Genomic DNA, 23,127 nt, shown 5'->3' on the forward strand with positions numbered 1-23,127 from the left:
CCGATTATCTGAAATGGTCGAGATTGGGCCTATTTTGGATAAACTTTTTTTTGGACAGCTGGTAATTTAAAAAAGCAATTTACTTGTAACAGTGTTTCTACAACAACAGGGGAAGGCTTTTTAAGCATTAAAATAATTTTAGGTTCTCACCCAAAAAAAAATGCTGGCCACTGCCGATCACTGACACCTCCCCACCGAGGCCCCAGTTGTGCAGGGAGCCTGAGGTTCCTGCTCCTGCCCGGGAGCTTGAGGTCCCCGCTGCTGCTGTCAGGAGCCCGAGGTCCCTGGTCAGTTCAGCTTCAAAAAAAAATTGGATAAAAGAAGATTTTTGATTTGTTTGGGATATCCTCATTTATCCGAAATTTAAAAAAAATGTTCAGATAAATGAGGATTTCAGAGAATCTGATTTCGGATCATCGGTGTTGTACTCTATTACCGACAATCTGTTCTGATCCAACCACATCGATGTTAGAACCAAGAAAACTCAACAAAGACTCTACTTCCTCAGAAGCCAGAGGAAATTCATTATGTCCTCCAATATTTTTTTTACCAACTATTACAGATGCACCACAGAAAGTATCCTGCATTGGATGCATCACAGCTCGATACAAGAACTGCTCTGCCTAAAACTGTAGAGTAGTGAATGCAGTTCAGGCCATCATGCAAGCGAACCTTCCTTCCCTCAACTCTATCTATACCTCCTGCTGTCTCAGATAACTGCTAACACTTTAAAGGACTCATCTCACCCAGTCTTATCCTCCAGTTTCAATGTTCTTTCAGCCTGTTATCAAACTCTAAAATCAATCTCTCACTGGCAAAAGATGATAGCCTTGCATTGTTTGTTTTTGTTTTAATTGTGCTTTATTCCCTGCACTTTTTTTTGTACTTTTCACTTTCCCCTGCCCTTCCTGACTTATTCCATACACTGATGTTCATCTATCTTTGTTCCTCTTGTTTTGAGTATGAGTTGACTTGCCTGAATAACGAACAAAAACTTTCCTCTACCTCATGATACAGGCCAATAAACAATTAAATTAAATTTTGAATAATGATTCACTTAGTTCACTGGCCAAAGAAAGAAAAGCCTTCTGCCAAGGGAAGACTGGCACCAACATAGGGTTTTGCTTCAAGCTTGGAACTTTTTGGTGCATTTGTACATTATACTAATTTGTGAGTATGACAATAAACTCTCATTTCTTCATCCCTCCAGCATGAATGTGTCGGTCTCTTCAGTTTTTCACATTTGCAGATGCAACAAATTTGCAAATCTGATAACTGATGACCAGTGTACCCTCTAAGCTGTGCGCGTGCATGCATATAGGAAATCACTGAGCACTCATTTGTGCGCCTATGCGCATGCACACAATCCATTTTGCGCGACTGTGCATGCAGACACCGATCGTTTATGCATGCGTGCATGCACACAGCTGAGAGGGAACACTGTGGATGAGCCATCTCCCATTGCAGCACGGACAGCAGTCCAGCAATAGAAACTCAAATGCTGTCTTCATGGTTCTTCTTTACATAGCTTTCAGGGTGTCACTGCAATAGTTCTCCCAGAATGACTTCATAAAAGCAGAAATTTGTTCTTCTCAAGTTGAAAGAGAACACTTCGCTCTCTTTAAACAGCATCCCTCCATGACATTCCTTGTAACCTCTCATGATGGCATATTGTAGAATGTGACAATTATCTTAAGTTTAAGTCTGAATGGATCCAGATGTATCAAAGCTCATGGCTTCATCACTTTGACGGGCAGTATTACTGCATCCTTAGCTTGTCCTGAGCTTGCACTTGCATTTTTAGTATGTGAGAGATTTCAGTGACAATATCCAAGCTAAAGTCCAGGCATCAGGTTGGAAAAATTATACTGTTCCTCATGAAAATTAAAGAGGAAGACTTTCTGCCTGGGTAGAATGAGGGCATTTTTCTTTCTCCTCCTCCATCTTCCAGCATGTGCCACATGTCCTTTGTTGTCCTGCTTTTCCTTTTCATGCTCTGTGTGCCATCTGTTTATTCTTCAAGTTGTACTGGATTGGAAAAGGAACATGCTTAATGAACCCACTTTGAGCAACAAATAATTTCAGCTTTAATTCCATAAAGTCTGTCAGCACATGTCTCATGACTCTCTGTAGACTCTAGAAACTTGGCAGGACTATAAAAGGCACCAAACACTTGTAGAATCAAGACAACAGCCAGAAAAAGCCGATCAACTGGCCTGCAAGTAGATGGTGATCTATTTAGTAAGTAATGATGGAGAAATACTTTTCAAATCATTCAAGGAATGTGGGATTCACAGACTGAGCCAGCATTTAAGAAGGTGCTGGTGAGCTGCCTTCTTCAACTGCTGCAGACCTTGAGGTGTGGATATATCCACAATGCAGCTATAGAGGAAGTCCTAGGATTTTGATACAGTGATGGTGATATATTTCAATGTCTGGATGATGTGTGGTTTGGAGGGCAACTTGCTTTTCTTGCCCTTGCCCTTCTAAATAGTAGAGTTTGTGGATTTGAAAGATGCTGGCTAAGAAGGCTTGATGACCTATTGCAGTGCATTGCGTAAATGGTACAAATTGCTGGCCCTATTGGTAGTGGTTGGGTTTCCTATCATGCACGTTTCTATGTCTCCTGTGGTGTTGAGCTTATGTGTAGTGAAGCTGCATTCATCCAGGAAGTGGTGAGCATTCCATCACACTCCTGATTTGAGTCTCATAGATGGTACAAAGGCATTGAGAAGTTAGAAGGTCAGTTACTTGTTGCAGGATTCTCAGCATCTGACCAAGTCTTGCAGCAACATTGTGTTTCTGGCTACTTTAGTTCTGTTTTTAGTTAATGGTGGTCCCCACGATTTTCCAACTGTTTAATATATATGTTTAGCCATAATGATTGAGAATAACCATTTAAGAAAAGCCTATCATTAATATTCTTGTGGTCTAGGTAATCTCTCACAGAGTAGAAAGTCAGTTAGATGGCACCAGTTGTGACGCTTGATGAATTGAAGAGGGTGCAGATCCTTCTTGAACATAACCAACATCCCCAAAGCATTTCATGTCAGTGGATGTAACTGCTACAAATTGGTAGAAAGTCAAGCAGGTCACTTTGCTTTTCTTGGGCAAATGGTCATTTCATTCATCACCATTTAGTCCATAGACTTCTTCATCTTTGCAGTTCAAATGTTCAGCTGAATAATTTTTAAATGTTGTGAGTGAATTTGCCTCCATGACCCACTTATACAGTGTTTTTCAAACTCCAGCTACTTTCTGGGTGAACAAGTTCTCTCAGATGCCTTTTAAAATCTTATCCCTTACCCTAAATTTGTGGCCTCTACTTTTTGATACCTCTGACATTGGGAATATTTTTCTCCTTTCTACTTTCTCTATTCCCATCATAATTTTGTATACATCGATCAACTTCTCCCCTTTAACCTCCTCTACTCTACTCTTAAGGAAAACAAGCCCAGCCTCTCCAGTTTATCCTCATAACTGAAAAGGTTCAATTCAGGCAATATCCAGGTGAATCTCTCCTGCAACCTCTTCAATGCAGCTGTGTTCCTTCTACAATATAGCAATTAGAACAGTGGCTCTCAACCGTTTTCTTTCCACTCACATACCACTTTAAGTAATCCCTATTCCATTGGTGCTCTCTGATTAGTAAGGGATTGCTTAAGGTGGGATGTGAGTGGGAAGGGAAGGTTGAAAATCACTGCTCTAGACCCAATTGTTACTGAAATATTTTGCCTGAGAAAAATTGTCATAGGCTCATTTCCTTTGGAGTTATGAAATTGTGCACATAACGAGTCAATTAGGTACGATTAAAACAGTGGTTTTCAAACTTTTTCTTTCCACCCTCATACCACCTTAAGCAATCCCTTACTAATCACAGAGCATCGATGGCATAGGGAATACTTAAAGTGGTATGTGAGTGGAAAGAAAAAGGTTGAGAACCACTAGACTAGAGCATGCCCCTCCACCATCTAAGCTCCTAAACAGCAGACTAAATCAGAGTCTCAATTACTTTGCACATTACTTATTGCTACATTTTTTTTTCTGTATTACACAACCAGTTCGTTTACATTTCTCTCTTTTGTATGGGTATCTTCTCTTGAATACAATTATTTTTACACTACCAATAACTAAATATTTTGCCTGGCTAACACAAAAAAGAATCCCAGGGTTGTACGTGATGTCATGTATGTACTCTGACAATAAATCTAAACTTTCAACTCTAATCTTCCCATCTGTAGGCCACAAGGCATCAAGGTGACCGCGATGGCAAAATAAAGGCAAATATAAATTCAACAGTCCACATTCTATTTATAGATTCTTTGGCTTGGCTTCACGGACGAAGATTTATGGAGGGGTATGTCCACATCTGCTGCAGGCTCGTTGGTGACTGACAAGTCCGATGCGGGACAGGCAGGCAGGTTGCAGCGGTTGCAAGGGAAAATTGGTTGGTTGGGGTTGGGTGTTGGGTTTTTCCTCCTTTGTCTTTTGTCAGTGAGATGGGCTCTGCAGTCTTCTTCAAAGGAGGTTGCCGAACTGTGAGGTGCCAAGATGCACGGTTTGAGGCGATATCAGCCCACTGGCGGTGGTCAATGTGGCAGGCACCAAGATTAAGCTAACGTTAACTACCATGAAAAATGTCATCTAAATACCCACTGCATTCACTTAGAATCTTTCCTCCACTTGTACGCCTGTATAACAATTGTTGGCTGAAGGCTGCAGTCAGCTTTGCTTACCTTAAGCAGCTCTGCACCTTAAAGACTGCCAGTAGTCCGTGCATTCTTGTTGTGAGTTGTAGGAAACGGTCATGGAGGTTGACATGGAACAATGGGCACTGGTTGATTGGCTATGGTGAGGTCCCAAATGCTGCCATTCTTAAAGAAATCAGCCAATGAATGCTGCTTGGAACCAATGCCTTGGTTGATGCCTCTGCATTCCTAGTAATTAATTGGTGGGCAGAGTGCAGAGCTGCTACAACCCTCTGAGCTTTGGTATCCTCATCAACATGCTCAACAAGCTTGTACCAAAGTAACCAAAGGCCTGGCACTGCACATTTCAGACTTTACCTTTGCTTCTGTTTGAACTGCAAGGAAGCTGACATATTGACTACCTCATGTTACATTTCGCTAATGGAGTAAGTAACCACTTCCTTGATGGGCTGTGTGTGCTCCAAGTCCTGATACAAAGTTGGCTTTTGGCCCCACCAAGCATGTTGAATGCAAGTATTTTTTTCTTTTTTGTCAATGAACCAGTCATTATTTGATTATTCACACCGAGCAGCCTTATCTTGTCAACTTGACCTCTGGCCTTGCTTCTGTGGCATTTGAATCTAATTTCTCTCTGCTCTGGTGTAGAGCATTCATGTACAATGACTGGCAACCAGCACATTCCACCTCTAAATTAACCTCTTGACAAAGATATTGTAAAAAGCCAGCATTTGCAAATGTCAGAACAAGCTGCCTCAACAAACATTTCTTGGGGATCTAAAAGGAGAGAGGGCCAAAGATGGGTTATGGCTGTGTGAGTATGAGGTTTGTGATAAAGTAGATCTGCACGTCACTTGTAAACTAGAAGATATTGTGGGATGGAGATTTAAGAAAGGACAGCACACTGTAAATTTTTTTTTTGTTCGTTTCAGCACCATCTCTGGCCCATACAACACCCATCTTTCCATCCATATGCTGCAGCTGCAATTCAACACATCAGAAGAGGCCCAGACTGGCTCTTCTCTGCTTGTTACCTTCTTATGGAACTAGCCTCACATGCCCCACAATAATCTAGGAAAGCAATCAACATTATGGTTAACGGTGAAGGGCTGCTTGCTGAAAGAATCATGAATAGTATCCAGCATGGCTTATTTTTTTTAACCACTTCAAGCCTTAATTTTAAGCCCTTCCTCATTCAGCTTCCAATATCTAGACTTATCTATGGATTTGAACATTTTTAGATGCTACACTTGTCCACATTCATGCAGGGACTTCCCTAGTTTGTACTTTATTGTCTGTGTCGTGCTATGAAATATAAAATTAAAGTGTGCACTTTTTCCCAATCGATAAACATTGGTAAACCACGGTTTGTGCAACTCTGTTACAACACCAGCGATCCGGGTTCGAAACCGGCACTATCTGTAAGGAGTTCATGTGATCTCCCCATGACCTGGATAGGCTTTCTCCGCATGCGCTGGTTTCCTCTCACCCTCCAAACATCTGGGTTTCATGGGTTGGAAGGGCCTTCTGTTTTGTATTGCTAAAATTTAATGAGTTATCCGCTGAAATAATCAGCTTGTCGCAGTAATTGTTTGAGATCAATTTGACTTTTGTTCTACTTAACCAGCCATATAATAAAACAAATCCAACATCTTTATGTATTGCCAGAATAAAATGCACAACTTAATTAAGCTTGAATCTTAGCAAACCATTTGTAACTTCCAATATATATTTCAGAATCCAGACTTATTCTTGATTTGCTTGTATTTATCTTCCAATATAGCTCCCAGCTTGATAGTTGCGCCAATGTTTTAAAAACAACTGAGGAGAATATTATTAAAGTTAATTATTTTGCCTTTAACTAGGATGTAAGTGTTCAAAATAACACAATATTCTTAAAATGACACAAGTCATATAACTCCATTGTAATTTTCTACTGAATTTGAACTATTTTGTGAGGTAGGAGTTAACATACCACTTGTAATAAAGCAAGGTAACCTGCTCCAACGTTGTCAAAGTTGATTTTTACATTTTTCCATTGTGCAGATTCATTAAACTGAAGACAATCTGTGAAGTTTTCAACCACTTCAATGGGGAATCGAGTTCCATCAGTTGTGTTGATACAATGATAATACCTTCCAGCAAACAGATTCACACCCATGATACTGAAAATGAGCCAGAATATCAAGCAAACAAGTAGCACATTCATGATGGAAGGAATTGCTCCAAGGAGGGCATTGACGACCACCTAAAAATCAACAGTTTAGGGAAAAATACATTAGACGACCTATCGATGGCAGAATGTTGCTTTGTTTCATGAACGGTGATTTTTAATAAAAAACAATTTATATTCTCAGCTGAAATAAAACTTCGATTAAAATTAAATTTATTATGTAAAGTTACAGATAAAATGATCATCAATAGGGTTGAAGAAACAATATAAACTAAATAACAAAACTACTTGACCAAATGAGATAAAGCATGTATTGAAAAGCGAAATAAAGAAAAAAACCTTGTGGTGGACCGATGATGTCACAGAATTTGATTACTGTGAAGAAGAAAAAAGCAAAATTATAAGTAAAGCAGAACTGCAAAATCAAAACCAGAGACATAATATTGTAAAACTGAAAATGAAATCAAACAATGACTGTTCTTGATTTGGCAGATGTTTGGCAGGTATGGAGCGAATATGATCAGTTTTGTGACTCCATAGGAAAATCAGACAACAAAGTGTGAAACAATTCAAACCTATTGACTGCCTTTAGTTACCAAAACTGAGCACAATATTCTTGATGATTTGTTGTGGAAGTCTGGAACCTTCTCAGCAAAATTTCCTTCCTCTGTCCTCTTACCCCTTTGCAATACAGCACAAAAGATACCATTCCCCTTCCCAGTGCTGGTTTACTTTCTCAAATCAAAGTTTATTGAGTATTTCTCCAGATATTATACAGTACAGGCACTTAAAAAATGCTTTGATCACTCCAATGAAAGACCCTGCTAAAGATTAGGGCCACATCTGGAGATGTTCAGATGCAGCTTGATTTAGGCTGGTTGATAATCTGTGAAAGAGCCTGTAACTTATTCTAGTTTCATTTGTTTGTTTCCATCTTACCCTCATTCCTTCAAATCGTGACAATGCCCTCAGAGGTCTCAAAGCTCTTAGAGTCCTGAGGGATTTAATGGCACCAAACTCCGAATAGCCCAAGGCATTAGCTGTGAGGCTCACTAAAGAGACCTAGACAATTAAAGGAAAACATAAAAAAATTCTTAGCAGTCAATGTAATTTGTGAATGAGTATAACAAAATAACAAGTGAATGCAAAAAACTTCAATAGCGTGCAGGAATGGGCTGACAAGTGGCAAGTTATATTTTGCCTTAAAAGTGCTAGACAATGAGCATCTCTGATAACAGAGTCCAACCAACTAACCTCGACATCCAGTGGCTTGAAACATGAAAGTCTGCAGATGCTGTGACTATATTAAAAACATAGAAACACTGAAGGAACTCAACCAGTCCCACAGTATCCATAGGAGGTAAAGATTAATTACTGACATATCGGGCCTGACTCCTTCTTCATACCCTGAAGAAAGGCTCAGGCCCAAACATTAGTAATATATCTTTACCTGCTATGGACTCTGCAAGACTGCTGAGCTCACCCAGCATTTCTGTGTTTTTACTTGAATGGCTATGCCATTGCCATGTCTCCTACCATCAACAGCCTGGGAGTCACTATTGATAAGAAACTCATTTGGACAAGTCACATAAACACTGCAACTTGGTGAACAAATCTGAGGTTGGGTATCCTGTGCAAAATGACTCACCTCCTAACATCTCAAAGTCTTTCCACTATTTATAAAGATTGTTCACATTCTCCAGGACAAAGCAGACTGTTTGATGGGCAACCCATCCACTCTCTAAACATTCATTTTATCCACCTTGTCCATTGTAGTCATTTACTGTGGTTACTGTGACAGTTCAAGGTTCAATGTTCCTTTTATTCTCACATAATAATACATAAATATGTAATATATGGATATACTCTAACTTTTGCCTGCCTTGAACCAATCAAAGAGTCATCATGAGCATTGCCCAGAGCCCTAACAATAAGAGAAAGAGAAGCAAAAGAAAGTCCCTTCATAAAGACTGAGTTTCCGTGAATTCACCTCCAATGCTCCCGCAGCCAGGTTCAAACTTCTGATACGATCAGGGTGCATTCTGCACCTGAGGCCCTTTGGGAGTCCTTCTCAGCTTCGCCATCCTCTCATATCCTGGTTCCGACACCTAGTTCCTATGAGCCAGTCTCTAGCAGGCTGCAGGCTATATGGGTCCTCTCACCACAAGTTGCAAGCAGCCTGTGTGAGTCCTTCAACTGCAAGTTGCCAACAGCCCACAGCCTGTGTGGGTCCTCCAGCCACTGAGCTCTCACTGGGCCACTACCATGGTCGTCTTCCCTCTTCCCTGCTGGGGACATTTTCCATGCTTCTCCTTCTCAATGCGGGGGTGGGGGTTTGGGGGGGAGAGGATATGCTCTCCCCTGTTTCTGGTGCCCTGTCCTGGTCCACTGATCCCCTGGAATCTGCATCCTCGTGATATTTTGCCAAGCACAGGCACTACCATCTTGGGACCTTTTAAAGCCTACCTGGAGACATTGGCCTCAACACCAGGCAGTAGGGCCCTGTGCGTCTCCACTCCCCACACTCCTGGGTTCACACTTGCGATAGCGCCACCATTTCTTTCCCCACAAAACATAGATTGGATGGACAGCCAGCAGCATTTTCCCATGATGACAAGAGCAAATACTGAGGGAAACTATTTAAGGAGGAAAGTTTAGGGGAAATGTCAGAGGTAAATTTTGTTTTGACATAAAGAATGGTGGGTACCTGGAATGCATTGCCAGGACTGGTGGTAGAGAATGGTACAATGGGTCATTCAAAAGACTCTTAGATTGGCACACGGATGCAAGAAAAATAGATGAGACAGTGACTGATTATATTGTTGTGGAGTAGATTTACATAGGTCTGCACAATATCATGGGCCGAAGGGCCTGTACTGTGCTTTCTTCTAAAACTATGAGCTCACCAGCAAGAAAGGCAAGGATAGGTGATGCATTGGAACATCATCACCTACAGGCTTCACAATTGCACAACATCCTAGTGATGAGTGCTTGCTTTGCCAAACACCTGTGCTCTGTCTGTGGGTCCAAGGTGGATCACTTGGTTGTCACCCTTTTCAATTCCCCTCACCATTCCCACACAGATATGTGTTTCCTCTACCATAACCATTTCCAAGGTAAGACTAAACTCAAACTTGATGACTAACACATCATATTTCTCCTAGAGAGCATAAACCCAGAGGCATCAACTTTAAATTTTCTCATTTTAGGTTACACCCACCTCTTTACTCATTCTTGTTCTTAACTTTTCCAACTACCACCCCCTCCACAATGGTCTCTTCCCTACACATCTCTCCATCTCCCGCCTTAGTCCAATATCTTATCTGCTCTGAACACCTCCCCAGCTTCTTCATCCATCTGGCCCTTTCCTTTTTAACTCCTTGATATGGTTCATAACATTCCTTAATACCTTAATCTCAGTAAACAGTTCCGACCTAAAATGTTGATTGATCATTTCTACCTGACCCTGAATCCTCAGCATCTCATTATTTGCTCATGGTTATATTGTTGCAGGGTCAAAATCCTGGAATTTCTTCCCCAAAAGCACCAGAGAAGTACATTTACCAGAAGAACCACTGCAGTTTAAGAAAGTGGCTCATCATCACCTGAGGTGCAAGGCAAACCTCTCAATAGCCACATCTGTCAATTTTTGTTTTTAAATGGTAGCAATAAGATGACAGAAATCAAATAAAAATAACATTAAAATTGGTTGGATTTGTTAGATCCGACTTAACTGCATAGTCCATTATTGGTCATTTGTGTAAAACTAAGGCTAATTATTAATCAGACCCCTGCAACACCCAACTCTCTTCCAAGCCAATTGTTCTTTGAGTGAGCCTGAAAGTGCAGAACATTTTCAAGTTATATCAGGTACAGTTGAATTAATAAGGATAACTCTCACATTTGGACACATGAAATTGAATTGTTGGAGCAGCAGTGTAAAGTTAGCATTTAGATTTGTATTGTAAGTGCAGGTTCTGTGAGAATTCTGTGAAGACGTTGTTGACATTTTTTGAGTGACTCCATAAAAAAGAATTCTTAGCCAATCTCTTTCTCGGTTTTAAGATAAAATTCAGGTTTTTTAAATTTTTGTTCTGCAATGATGGAGGGTCTTAGAATAGACCAAAAACTTTTATTGACCGTTTTAAGTATCTTTTTTGAGCATAATTTAATCATATAACAAAGTTGTAAACCTTATTAAACCTTGGAAAACTCAATTCAACTTTGGTACAGATCTTTTTTGAATGAGTCATAAACAACGACTTTCCATCTCTCCAGACAACTCTAAAGGAAGATAGTCAAGACATTTAAATTTGTACATCATGCCTGACCTGTCAGCAATGTTCAGTTTATTTTGAATTGTTTTCAGTATTATTCAAGATCGACTTAATTTTAATTTGGAGAATCTTACAGCTTTTCTATTTACCAAAGTGAGAGTCATCATTGTTGATAATTGTTTTTGGGACACTTTTGGCACAATTGCCATCACATAGCATTCCAAGAAAGGAATTCCATAATTCTCTGTTCCAAAGAAAATCTCATGAAATCTCAGGACTGCATTTTCCAGATCATAATTGAGATTTTAAAAAAAATTTATGCAATTGTCCCTTAGCAGAAAAAGCAGCAAAAATGCCAAATCAATGATGTGTTTCATCATACCATGAAATATCATTGTACGGAAAGTCCAGAATACATACATCAACAATGAGAAAGTCCAGCCAACACCATGCATTTGTGAAATACTTCACAAAACCATATGCCACCCATTTCAGCAACATTTCCAGAATGAAGATGTAGGTGAAGATTTTATCTGCATATTCAAGCATTGATTTGATGTTTTTCCGTTGTTCGATGTAAATATCTTCAAAAGCCTAAAAAAATCAGAAAGATTTGTAAAAATTGACGCATTTTAACAAAGATTAATTTGATTTTACTGATCTAATTTCTCACAGTTTTTTAATTTCCCCCCCCCCACCATCCCCCTTTCTGTTTACATCCAAGAAGGTCAGTCGGCCATACCAAAACATTCAGTTCTGGTCTGATGTAGATTAGTTGGATTGGCCTTACCAGGACTTAGAACTGAACAGGTATAAAGTGACTGATTTTACTCTGTTACACAGTATATGTAAGTCATGCTCTCTGAAGTACTGTTTATGCTTCAATCATTTTTTTGTTGGATTAAATTCTCTAGTTTACCAAATTACTGTATAACAGGCAAGAATCCTTCATTTATTCTACACATTGTGTGCAGTTTATTTTATTTCATTTAAAAAAATGTATTCAATTTTAGCACACAGAAATTGGATAGAACACAAAATGTGATCAAATATTTGGAAAGTCAAAACGCTCTTACCAGAGCACCACTGCTCAGAAGAATCATGAAAATAATGAATGACTCAAACCAATTGTGTTCCACTATTTTGTAGCAAGTCTTTCTGAGATTCCACCAGGATTTGCCTGAACCCTCTTCAATGTTGACATAGCAAAATGGGAATTTTCTTACGCATGCTGACAAAGAAGAGAATATATGTTTACACGAGGATATCAGAAATAAGTAATTTTTAATTTCACCACTTTTTTCTCCAGTACCAGTTTATGGCACCTCCAATGTGATGTCACCACCAAATACCCTTCCTCTCAATGTTCAAAGGGGCCTTTCTGCAGGGATATTTGTTCATATCTCCATCTCCCATGGCAACTGAAGGAGATGCAACATCTGGCCTTTTAAGTTCTCCCTTTCCACAGTCCAGGTATGCAATCACAATTTCTAAGTGCGATATTTGAACTTCTTCTAATTTTGTATTTGGTTAGTATTGTTCAGAATCAGAATTTATTGTCATGAACAATACACAAAATTTGTTGTTTTGCAGCAGTAATCATAGTGTGAATGAAAGGGAATGTCTTTGGTTCATTGACCATTCAGAAATCTGATGGCAGCAGGGAAGAAGCTGTCCTTGTGCTACTGAGCACTCATCCTTAGGCTCCTGTACTCAATGATAGCAGAGTGAGGAGGGCATCGCCTAGGTGGTGGGATTCTTTGAGGATAGAGGCTGCTTTCTTTACACACCACATCTTGTAGGTGAGGGCGTGTGAGGTGTCGTGGATGTAGGTGGGGAGGGATTGGACCAGGGGAGAAAAGGTAAGATGAAACTAGTTCAGTGGGGCAAGAGTAGGCAGAAACAATGGGTCTGCCCAGATGGTTGGGTTTGTTTATCTTGGGTAGAAGACAGAAACAGACAATGCGGAGGGAAGGGGGGAGAAAATGAAGTTGGCGGCTGTTGGGGGGGGGGGGGGGAGGTGACCAGAGGTGATGAGGTTAAAGATGGTGTTGGAGACAGTGGCTTGATGTATCGTAGTGGGATCCTGTGGGAGTGGACAATAGGAGGAGGTATCTGAGAGCTTTTGACTGGCCAGTAGAGGTCAATGCGCCAGACCACAACAGCACCACCCTTATCTGTGAGTTTCATGTGAGGTTGGGATTGTTGTGAAGAGAGTGGAGGGAGGAACATTCTGAGGTGAGATTGGAATACAAGAGGGGGGGAGGTGAAGTTGAGATTGTTGATGTCTCGGCAGCAGTTAGAAATAAAAAGGTCCAGAGAGGCAGCTGGCAGGACATTGGAAATATAGAGGTCCAAAGTGGCAACTGGTAGGACATTGGAAGTGTAAAGGTCCAGAAAGACAGCTGGCAGGACATTGGAAATATAAAGGTCCAGAGAGGCAGCTGGCAGGACATTGAAATATAAAGGTATAGCTGGCAGGACATTGGAAATATAAAGGTCCAGAGAGGCAGCTAGCAGGACATGGAAATATAAAGGTCCAGAGAGGCAGCTGGCAGGACATTGAAATATAAAGTTCCAGCTGGCAGGACATTGAAATATAAAGGTCCAGCTGGCAGGACATTGAAATATAGAGGTCCAGAGAGGCAGCTGGCAGGACATTGAAATATAAAGGTCCAGAGAGGAAGCTGGCAGGACATTGAAATATAAAGGTCCAGCTGGCAGGACATTAAAATATAAAGGTCCAGCTGGCAGGACATTGAAATTTAAAGGTCCAGCTGGCAGGACATTGAAATATAAAGGTCCAGCTGGCAGGACATTGAAATATAAAGGTCCAGAGAGGCAGCTGGCACGACATTGAAATATAAAGGTCCAGAGAGGCAGCTGGCAGGACATTAAAATATAAAGGTCCAGCTGGCAGGACATTGGAAATATAAAGGTCCAGAGAGGCAGCTGGCAGGACATTGAAATATAAAGGTCCAGCTGGCAGGACATTGAAATATAAAGGTCCAGAGAGGCAGCTGGCACGACATTGAAATATAAAGGTCCAGCTGGCAGGATATTGGAAATATAAAGGTCCAGAGAGGCAGCTGGCAGGACATTGGAAATATAAAGGTCCAGAGAGGCAGCTGGCAGGACATTGAAATATAAAGGTCCAGCTGGCAAGACATTGAAATACAAAGGTCCAGAGAGGCAGCTGGCAGGACATTGAAATATAAAGGTCCAGAGAGGCCGCTGGCAGGACATTGAACTATAAAGGTCCAGCTGGCAGGACATTAAAATATAAAGGTCCAGCTGGCAGGACATTGGAAATATAAAGGTCCAGAGAGGCAGCTGGCAGGACATTGAAATATAAAGGTCCAGCTGGCAGGACATTGAAATATAAAGGTCCAGCTGGCAGGACATTGAAATATAAAGGTCCAGCTGGCAGGACATTGGAAATATAAAGGTCCAGAGAGGCAGCTGGCAGGACATTGAAATATAAAGGTCCAGAGAGGTAGCTGGCAGGACATTGAAATATAAAGGTCCAGAGAGGCAGCTGGCAGGACATTGAAATATAAACATCCAGAGACAGCTGGCAGGACATTGAAATATAAAGGTCGAGAAAGGCAGCTGGCAGGACATTGGAAATATAAAGGTCCAGCTGGCAGGTCATTGGAAATATAAAGCTCCAGCTGGCAGGACATTGACATATAAAGGTCCAGCTGGCAGGACATTGAAATATAAAGGTCGAGAAAGGCAGCTGGCAGGACATTGGAAATATAAAGGTCCAGCTGGCAGGTCATTGGAAATATAAAGCTCCAGCTGGCAGGACATAGAAATATAAAGGTCCAGCTGGCAGGACATTGAAATATAAAGGTCCAGAGTGGCAGCTGGCAGGATATTGAAATATAAAGGTCCAGAGAGGCAGCTGGCAGGACATTGAAATATAAAGGTCCAGCGAGGCAGCTGGCAGGACATTGAAATATAAAGGTCCAGAGAGGCAGCTGGCACGACATTGAAATATAAAGGTCCAGAGAGGCAGCTGGCAGGACATTGAAATATAAAGGTCCAGTGAGGCAGCTGGCAGAACATTGAAATATAAAGGTCCAGATAGGCAGCTGGCAGGACATTGGAAATATAAAGGTCCAGCTGGTAGGACATTGGAAATATAAAGGTCCAGCTGGCAGGACATTGACATATAAAGGTCCATCTGGCAGGACATTGGAAATATAAAGGTCCAGAGAGGCAGCGGGGAGGACATTGGAAATATAAAGGTCCAGAGAGGCAGCTGGCAGGACATTGAAATATAAAGGTCCAGAGAAGCAGCTGGCAAGACATTGACATATAAAAGTCCAGAGAGGCAGCTGGCAGGACATTGAAATATAAAGGTCCAGAGAGGCAGCTGGCAGGACATTGAAATATAAAGGTCCAGCTGGCAGGACATTGAAATATAAAGGTCCAGCTGGCAGGACATTGAAATATAAAGGTCCAGCTGACAGGACATTGAAATATAAAGGTCCAGCTGGCAGGACATTGAAATATAAAGGTCCAGCTGGCAGGACAATGAGATATAAAGGTCGAGCTGGTAGGACATTGAGATATAAAGGTCCCTCAGGTAGGACATTGAGATATAAAGGTCCAGAGCAATACAACTTCCCTCCAAGATAAAAACAAGTAATTCATTTCATATTCCTCATTGAACTTTTCCCCTCTTCCAGTGAATTATTATGGCAATATTCTGCAGATATTAATACACAGCTTTAGGATGAAGTGCTCTGGTTCATTCTGAAGTTGTTCCTATTTATCTGGTTTCCAGTTATTCAGGCAGATTAAATGCTGTAAAACTCTTAAGACAAACACATGTAGAAAATGGTTCCCTGAACATAGTTAGTTCCAAGTGGCTAACTTAACATCTCCAGTTAACTAAAAACATGCAAAAAAAAAATTAGGAAGTAAATTTCAAAATTCTGTAGACACTGTGGTTGAAGTAAAAACACAAAATGATGGAGAAGCTCAGGAGGTCAAACCATGTCCTCTATGTAGCAAAATACTTGGATGAAAGGCTCAAGCCCGAAACATCGGTGATGTATCTTTGCTACATAAAGGCCACTGTTTGACCTCCTGAGCTTCTCCAGCATTTTGTGTTTTTACTGCAAAAAAAAATTCATATATCATTTATTGAAAGGCATGACACAGAACTTGTGTTTGAACTGATATTTTTGTCTTGTCGATTCATCATTTTTCCATATTCACATTATCAATGATTCAAGCACCATCTTTGCAGAACTACACTATAACGTATTTCAAGATCACTAAGGTTATTGCAAGGCACGATGGAAAGTGAACCATTCTGTAATGCTTACAAAAGTAGGTCAACTAGAATATATAAATGATGACATGAACAGGCACAGCATCTTAGCTTAGAGGAAGACTGATAGTGAGTACATGTCATCTTCCTGCTCGGTCATAATTTTTACAATTACAAATAAGCAAAGTGATCAAGCATTTCTCTTGCTAATAAGGTTCTGAAGAGAAATATTAATTGAACCAAGTATGTTGAATTGGATGCTATATTTGGACCAATGCATGTTAAAAATATAACCACAGCTAAACAAAATGCTTTGTGAAACAAGTATGGTATGTAACAGAATGGTGGACCAATATTTTGAAATGCCTTTAAATTTAATGTTATATTCCTAATATTTTTCTTTGGCTTGGCTTCGCGGACGAAGATTTATGGAGGGGGTAAAAAGTCCACGTCAGCTGCAGGCTCGTTTGTGGCTGACCAGTCCGATGCGGGACAGGCAGACACGATTGCAGCGGTTGCAAGGGAAAATTGGTTGGTTGGGGTTGGGTGTTGGGTTTTTCCTCCTTTGCCTTTTGTCAGTGAGGTGGGCTCTGCGGTCTTCTTCAAAGGAGGCTGCTGCCCGCCAAACTGTGAGGCGCCAAGATGCACGGTTTGAGGCGTTATCAGCCCATTGGCGGTGGTCAATGTGGCAGGCACCAAGAGATTTCTTTAGGCAGTCCTTGTACCTTTTCTTTGGTGCACCTCTGTCACGGTGGCCAGTGGAGAGCTCGCCATATAATACGATCTTGGGAAGGCGATGGTCCTCCATTCTGGAGACGTGACCCATCCAGCGCAGCTGGATCTTCAGCAGCGTGGACTCGATGCTGTCGACCTCTGCCATCTCGAGTACCTCGACGTTAGGGGTGTGAGCGCTCCAATGGATGTTGAGGATGGAGCGGAGACAACGCTGGTGGAAGCGTTCTAGGAGCCGTAGGTGGTGCCGGTAGAGGACCCATGATTCGGAGCCGAACAGGAGTGTGGGTATGACAACGGCTCTGTATACGCTTATCTTTGTGAGGTTTTTCAGTTGGTTCAACCAACTGAATATTTTAATAATGTTAGGATAAGTAATCAGACAACTTTAACATTTAAATATGTTTTATTCAAATACATATTGATTTATCCAAAACAATAGAGATGACTCCTTTTAGAAAATGCTATTGTTGCTCTTTCCTCAGTGATGTTTCAATAAAAGCACAACGTGTAAAACTCTGTTAAACCTCATTCGTAAATATTTCACAACATCACTACACCTGTGGAAACTATGGCAACTGATTTTTAAATAAAATCGGAGGTAAATAATTATACGACAGATCCAAATTATACACTTAAATGCAGAGTATTTTGGCAAGTGCATTTTATTATTATGAATTTAAAAAGGGCCAGGAATACCTAATAGGTCAGTTTTATCAAAATGGCGCCTTACAGCAGAGCTTCTTTGCGAGCAGCTCTGATGGGAATAATCAAATATTCCTATTCAGAACTCCTAAAAATCAAATAAAAACGAGAAGCATAAAATCAAATTTACCTGACAGCCTGGAAGTCCTAAGATCGCTTGGAATCGGCAGAATCAGCAATCTCAGTTGGACCGAAAGACCTTTAAACAGCTCACACAAGAACAACAACTCCGCAGGAGTTTTAAATAGCTCAAGCAGGTATAACAACAACTCCAGCAGGTACAACATCTTCAGCAGGTACAACAGCAACTCCAACAGCAGAACCATGATGTGCTTTACAGAAACATGGTTAAATGCGGACATTCCGGACATGACGCTGCAGCCCAAGGGCTACATCCTCCATCATACTAATCGAACGCCAGCGTCTGGAAAAACCAAGGGAGGCGGCGTTTGTGACATCATCAATTCATTGTGGTGCACAGACGTGACGGCTGTGTCCCAGTCCTGCTCCCCCAACCTGGAACATCTGGCGATCGAGTGTCACCCATTCTATCTGCTGAGGAAATTCATCATCATCATCCTGGTTGCAGTGTAGATTCTGCCCCAGGCTAACATCAGGCTGGCACTTGAGGTACTGAGCACTGTGATAAACAGACATGAGACAGCACATCTGGATGCCTTCCTGATCATTGTGGGAGACTTCAATTCAACCTGAAGAAATCTCTGACAAACTACCACCAACACGTCACATGCGAGGCCAGGGGAACCAACACACGGCCACTGTTATACCAATATGAAGAACGCATACTGAGCCATACCACAACCGCACTTTTGACAAGTCTGATCACCTGGGTGTACTCCTACTCCCAGTGTACAAGCAGAGACTGAAGACCACAACATCAGTGGTGAAGTCGGCAAAGGTGTGGTCAAGGGAGGCAGAGGAACATGTGCAGGACTGCCTTGAATCAGTGGACTGAAACATATTCAAGAACTCAGATTTGAATGAATGTGCAACAGGTGTCACTGACTTCATCAAGACCTGCGTGTATGAGTGTGTGCCCAAGCACAAATACCGGGTATTCCCCAACCGGAAGCTCTGGATGAATCAGAGAATCCGCAACCTCCTGATGGTGGGAGCAAGAGCATTTAAGGCCAGGGATTGAGATCATTACTAGAAGTCCAATACAACCTGCAGAAGGCCACCTCCAAAGCAAAGTGGGAATTCCGGAGGAAACTAGAGACAGAGACAGATACACAGAGACACCAGCTATGGCAGGGAATGCAGGCCATTACAGCCTACAAAGCCAAGACAAACACTATAGATGGCTGTGATGCTTCACTACCCGATGAGCTGAACACCTTCTATGTCTGCTTTGAGAAGAACCAAACAATGCCTACTAGAATCCCTGAAAAGGCAAAGGGCCCTGTGATATCTGTCTCTGAGGGTGACATCAGAACATCATTCAAGAGGGTGAACTCTTGCAGGGCATCAGGTCCTGATGGCGTACTTAGCAGGGTACTGAAAATCTGCACTAACCAACTAGCTGGAGTGTTCACAGATATTGCCGCAGTCAGAGGTTCCCATCAACTTCTCAGTAGCCAAGAAGAGTAGTGTGAGCTGCCTCAATGACTACGGCCCAGTAGCACTAAATTCTACTGTGATGAAATGGTTTGAGAGGCTTGTTGTGGCTTTAATTAACACATACCTGAGTAAAGATACAATATGATATGATACTTTTATTGTCATTTAAGTCCAGACTGTAAAATGGTACACAGTAATGAACAAAATAACATTCCTCCAAACCACAATGCTACCTACACATCATGAGATTACACAAAAACAACGTAGACAACACAAGGCTATGCCATTCCCACGACAATTCACCTATCATCACATTTGCTCACAACAAATACAATATTGCTGGCTCTCCACTCAGCTCTGGATCACCTCAAAAACAGCAATTCATACATACGGCTGCTCTTCATAGACTACAGCTTGGCTTTCAGTACCATTATTCCCTCAGTGCTGGTCAAGAAGCTACAAACTCTAGGCCTCAGTATCCCACACACAACTGTAACCTTGACTTTCTCATCGGAAGACCACAGTCATACAAATTGGAAACAACGTCTCCTCCTCACTGATTATCAACACAGGTGCACCCCAAGGATGCGTGCTTAGCCCACTACTCTACTCGTTATACACCCGTGATTGTGTGGCCAGGCAAAATTCTAGTGCCATCTACAAGTTTGCCGATGACACCACAGTTGTCAGCAGAATTACAAATGGCAATGAGGAAGCCTACAGGAGGGAGGCAGATCAGCTCATTGAATGGTGTAACAACAACAACTTTGTGCTGAATGTCAGCAAAACCAAGGAGATGATTGTGAACTTCAGGAGGAGGTCAGTGGAACACGACCCAGTCCTCATCAAGAGCTCAGTAGTGGAGAGGGTCAAGAACTTCAAATTCCTGGCTGTCAACATCACCAAGGATCTGTCCTGGATCTGTCACTTTGAAGCAATCATAAAGAAGGCTTGTCAGCAGCTATACTTTGTGAGGTGTCTGAGGCAGTTCGGTATGTCACCGAATACTCTCGTAAACTTCTACAGGTGTACAGTGGAGAGCATTCTGGCAGGTTGCATCATTGCCTGATTTGGAGGCACCAACTCGCAGGACAAGAAAAAACTCCAGAGGGTTGTTGACTCAACTTGCGTCATCACAGGCACCAGACTCCACTCCATAAAAAAAACATCTACATGAGGCGGTGTCTTAAAAAAGCAGCCTTCATCCTTGAAGACCCCCAGCACCCAGGCCACGCCCTCTTCACTCTGCTACCATCGGGAAAAAAAGTACAGGAGCCTAAAGATGAGCACTCAGTGGCACAAGGGCAGCTTCTTCCCCTCTGCCATCAGATTCCTGAATGACCAATGAGCCAAAGACACGGCCTTACCTTTTGTGCACAACTATTTTACTTTCATAGTAATGTTCTAAGATGGGTAATAATATGAATGTTTGCACTATCATGTGCCACAAAACACAGAATTTCATGACTTGTTTATGACAATAAATCCTGATTCTGTGTCTAGAACTGGAGGAGAGTAAAAGATAATTCATCATTGACCCTAAGTCACGGCTGAGCATTTCTGTTTTCTGTTATTATTTTAGATTTCCAGCATCTTCAGTCTTTTGGTTTTTAGAAATGATTGACTATTATGCAATAAGAAACATTAATAACACATTTTCAATGAAGGCTAGGAGCAGGAAACAAGTATTAGATTTTCCAAATATTGACCAACTTCAACAAATATAACTAGCAATGCAATTGGAGTTATAAAATTCAATTGCTATATGCAGAATCCATTCTTTGAGAAACAATTGGTTGAAAGTGTCCAAAGCCAAATATCATTGCTTAGGATTTATGTCACTTGGCACAAAGTCTCAAATTCAAGAGCTGAATAAACTTAAATCAACATGTTCAATGCGCGTACTACATTTCAGCAAATCTAATCTACATCCATTTCATCGACCAGACACGTGTCATGATTTCAAAAGCCACTTTCACACCATTGCATAACATTCTTATGTTCAGACGAAGACCACCCAACAGATTTCTCCTTTCCATTTGAGGCCTACTGCAGCCTTCGCTAAAAAGTGGGCCTGACCTTAAGTGATCCACAACCTCTATTTCTGATCTGCTCAGAGTCACTAATTGACTCCCAATTTAAATTCTCTGCCGCCCAAGATCCAGATCCTATTTCTGGCCAACCAAACCCCATATTTGTTACAGATTCCCCATTCTCTATTGTTAATGACCTCTCCAACTCAATGCCCATTCCTCCATCATTCTTCACAACAATCACTTGCCCTCTTCTGTGATTTGCACTGGGAGAGCTGATGAAGAAAAGGCTATTAATTTTGTATAAAGGCTCATGCACCAGACTTATTCTTCACTGAACATCACAGCTTCATTTTCTGGCAAAATATTGGCCTGCATAGGGCAGCATGGCCACACATACATACAGTCTCAGTGGAGTTGAAGGCAGAACAAGCTCATCCTCAAAAATGTTGGAACAAATATTGAGAGCCACTGAATCATGACCAGTTTAGTGTGTCCAATATGTTAATAACTTGCAATGGTTTCTTTAATTATTTTTTAAAAATTTAATGCGGCCCATGCCACCCAACTACACCCAATTGACTTACAACCCCTGCTACATTTTGAACGATGGGAGAAAATCAGAGCACCCGAAGGAAACCCATGCGGACACGGGGAAGAATATACAAAGTCCTTACAGACTGCGCGGGATTCGAACCCCTGTCCCGATCGCTGGCGCTCCAACAGTGTTGCTCTAACCGCTACGCCAACCATGCCGCCCACATTTATTTACTATTTCATCAATTTAAAATAAACATAAAAGTAAAACACTTGAAAATTGTTAAAAACTCAATTATCTGATCTAGAAGTACATACGTTCATAAATGAGTGTATGCAATTATCCTGAGATTTGTCCCCATTTTAAAACTGTGCTTAAAATTGTGATTTTTTAAAATCAAGATCCAAGAGGAATAGGTTAGAATTTATGTTTAAATGCTTTCTTTCATAGCAAATAGACTGCCCCAATTAAAGCCTCAAGGGAATTTTCCTACAGTTAGCACTTGGCCAGAGAGCGGCAAGTGGGATCTGAACAGGTCTCATACACCACTGGTGAGAGGACAAGAAAGTGGAAGTGGGAAGGTTCCATTAAAGCCTCAAGAGAATTTCCTACAGTTAGCACTTGGCCATAGAGTGGCAAGTGGGATCTGAACAGGTCTCATACACCACTGGTGAGAGGACAAGAAAGTGGAAGTGGGAAGGTTCCATTGCGACTTTCAGAAAAATGCAACTCAGCCTGCAAATTATAATTGTCACAACATACCAGGAAATGGCAGTTTTCATAGGTGAAATGAACAGCGCCATGTGCTTGATTTAATTTTTTTTTCAGGCGCCACAATTTACCTTAGTTTTCCATGGCTATTCGTTCTAGTTTTTAGGCAGATTCAGTGACATAAATGCTAAGTTACTGCTATAAAAAAATTTTTTCCAACACCAGTCTCCATGTCAGTAATTCTATTGCCAGAGAATTGAGGACTCATCATTCATGAGCACGTGCACCGGAAACCTAAACCTGCTGACAATTACGTGCAGGATCGCAGGCAATTCTCTCCAAACCCAAGCCTCGGACAATATTTTCAATCTTACATAAAAT

The 23,127-nt window shown here is 41.4% G+C and overlaps 1 protein-coding gene and 1 long non-coding RNA gene across 4 annotated transcripts in view; one reads left to right on the forward strand and one right to left on the reverse strand.

The window, feature by feature from the left end:
• Positions 1–7,710, forward strand: part of LOC138762078 (uncharacterized) — a 79,863-nt gene extending 72,153 nt beyond the window's left edge. Inside the window, exon 5 of the long non-coding RNA XR_011356742.1 lies at positions 6,753–7,710. This is a non-coding gene — a long non-coding RNA (uncharacterized lncRNA). The remainder of the gene's footprint in view (positions 1–6,752) is intronic.
• scn1laa (sodium channel, voltage-gated, type I-like, alpha) overlaps positions 1–23,127 on the reverse strand; it is a 146,350-nt gene that overhangs the window by 41,319 nt on the left and 81,904 nt on the right. For all 3 annotated transcript variants that reach the window (XM_069935333.1, XM_069935330.1, XM_069935332.1), the window contains 4 exons: positions 12,233–12,387; positions 11,577–11,750; positions 7,819–7,941; positions 6,682–6,954 (listed from right to left, as the gene is read on the reverse strand). In XM_069935333.1, the coding sequence (XP_069791434.1) occupies positions 6,682–6,954; positions 7,819–7,941; positions 11,577–11,750; positions 12,233–12,387 (725 nt within the window). The remainder of the gene's footprint in view (positions 1–6,681; positions 6,955–7,818; positions 7,942–11,576; positions 11,751–12,232; positions 12,388–23,127) is intronic.

This window comes from Narcine bancroftii, chromosome 4 (genome assembly GCF_036971445.1).
Source record: "Narcine bancroftii isolate sNarBan1 chromosome 4, sNarBan1.hap1, whole genome shotgun sequence".
In the NCBI taxonomy this organism is placed as follows: Eukaryota; Metazoa; Chordata; class Chondrichthyes; order Torpediniformes; family Narcinidae; genus Narcine; species Narcine bancroftii.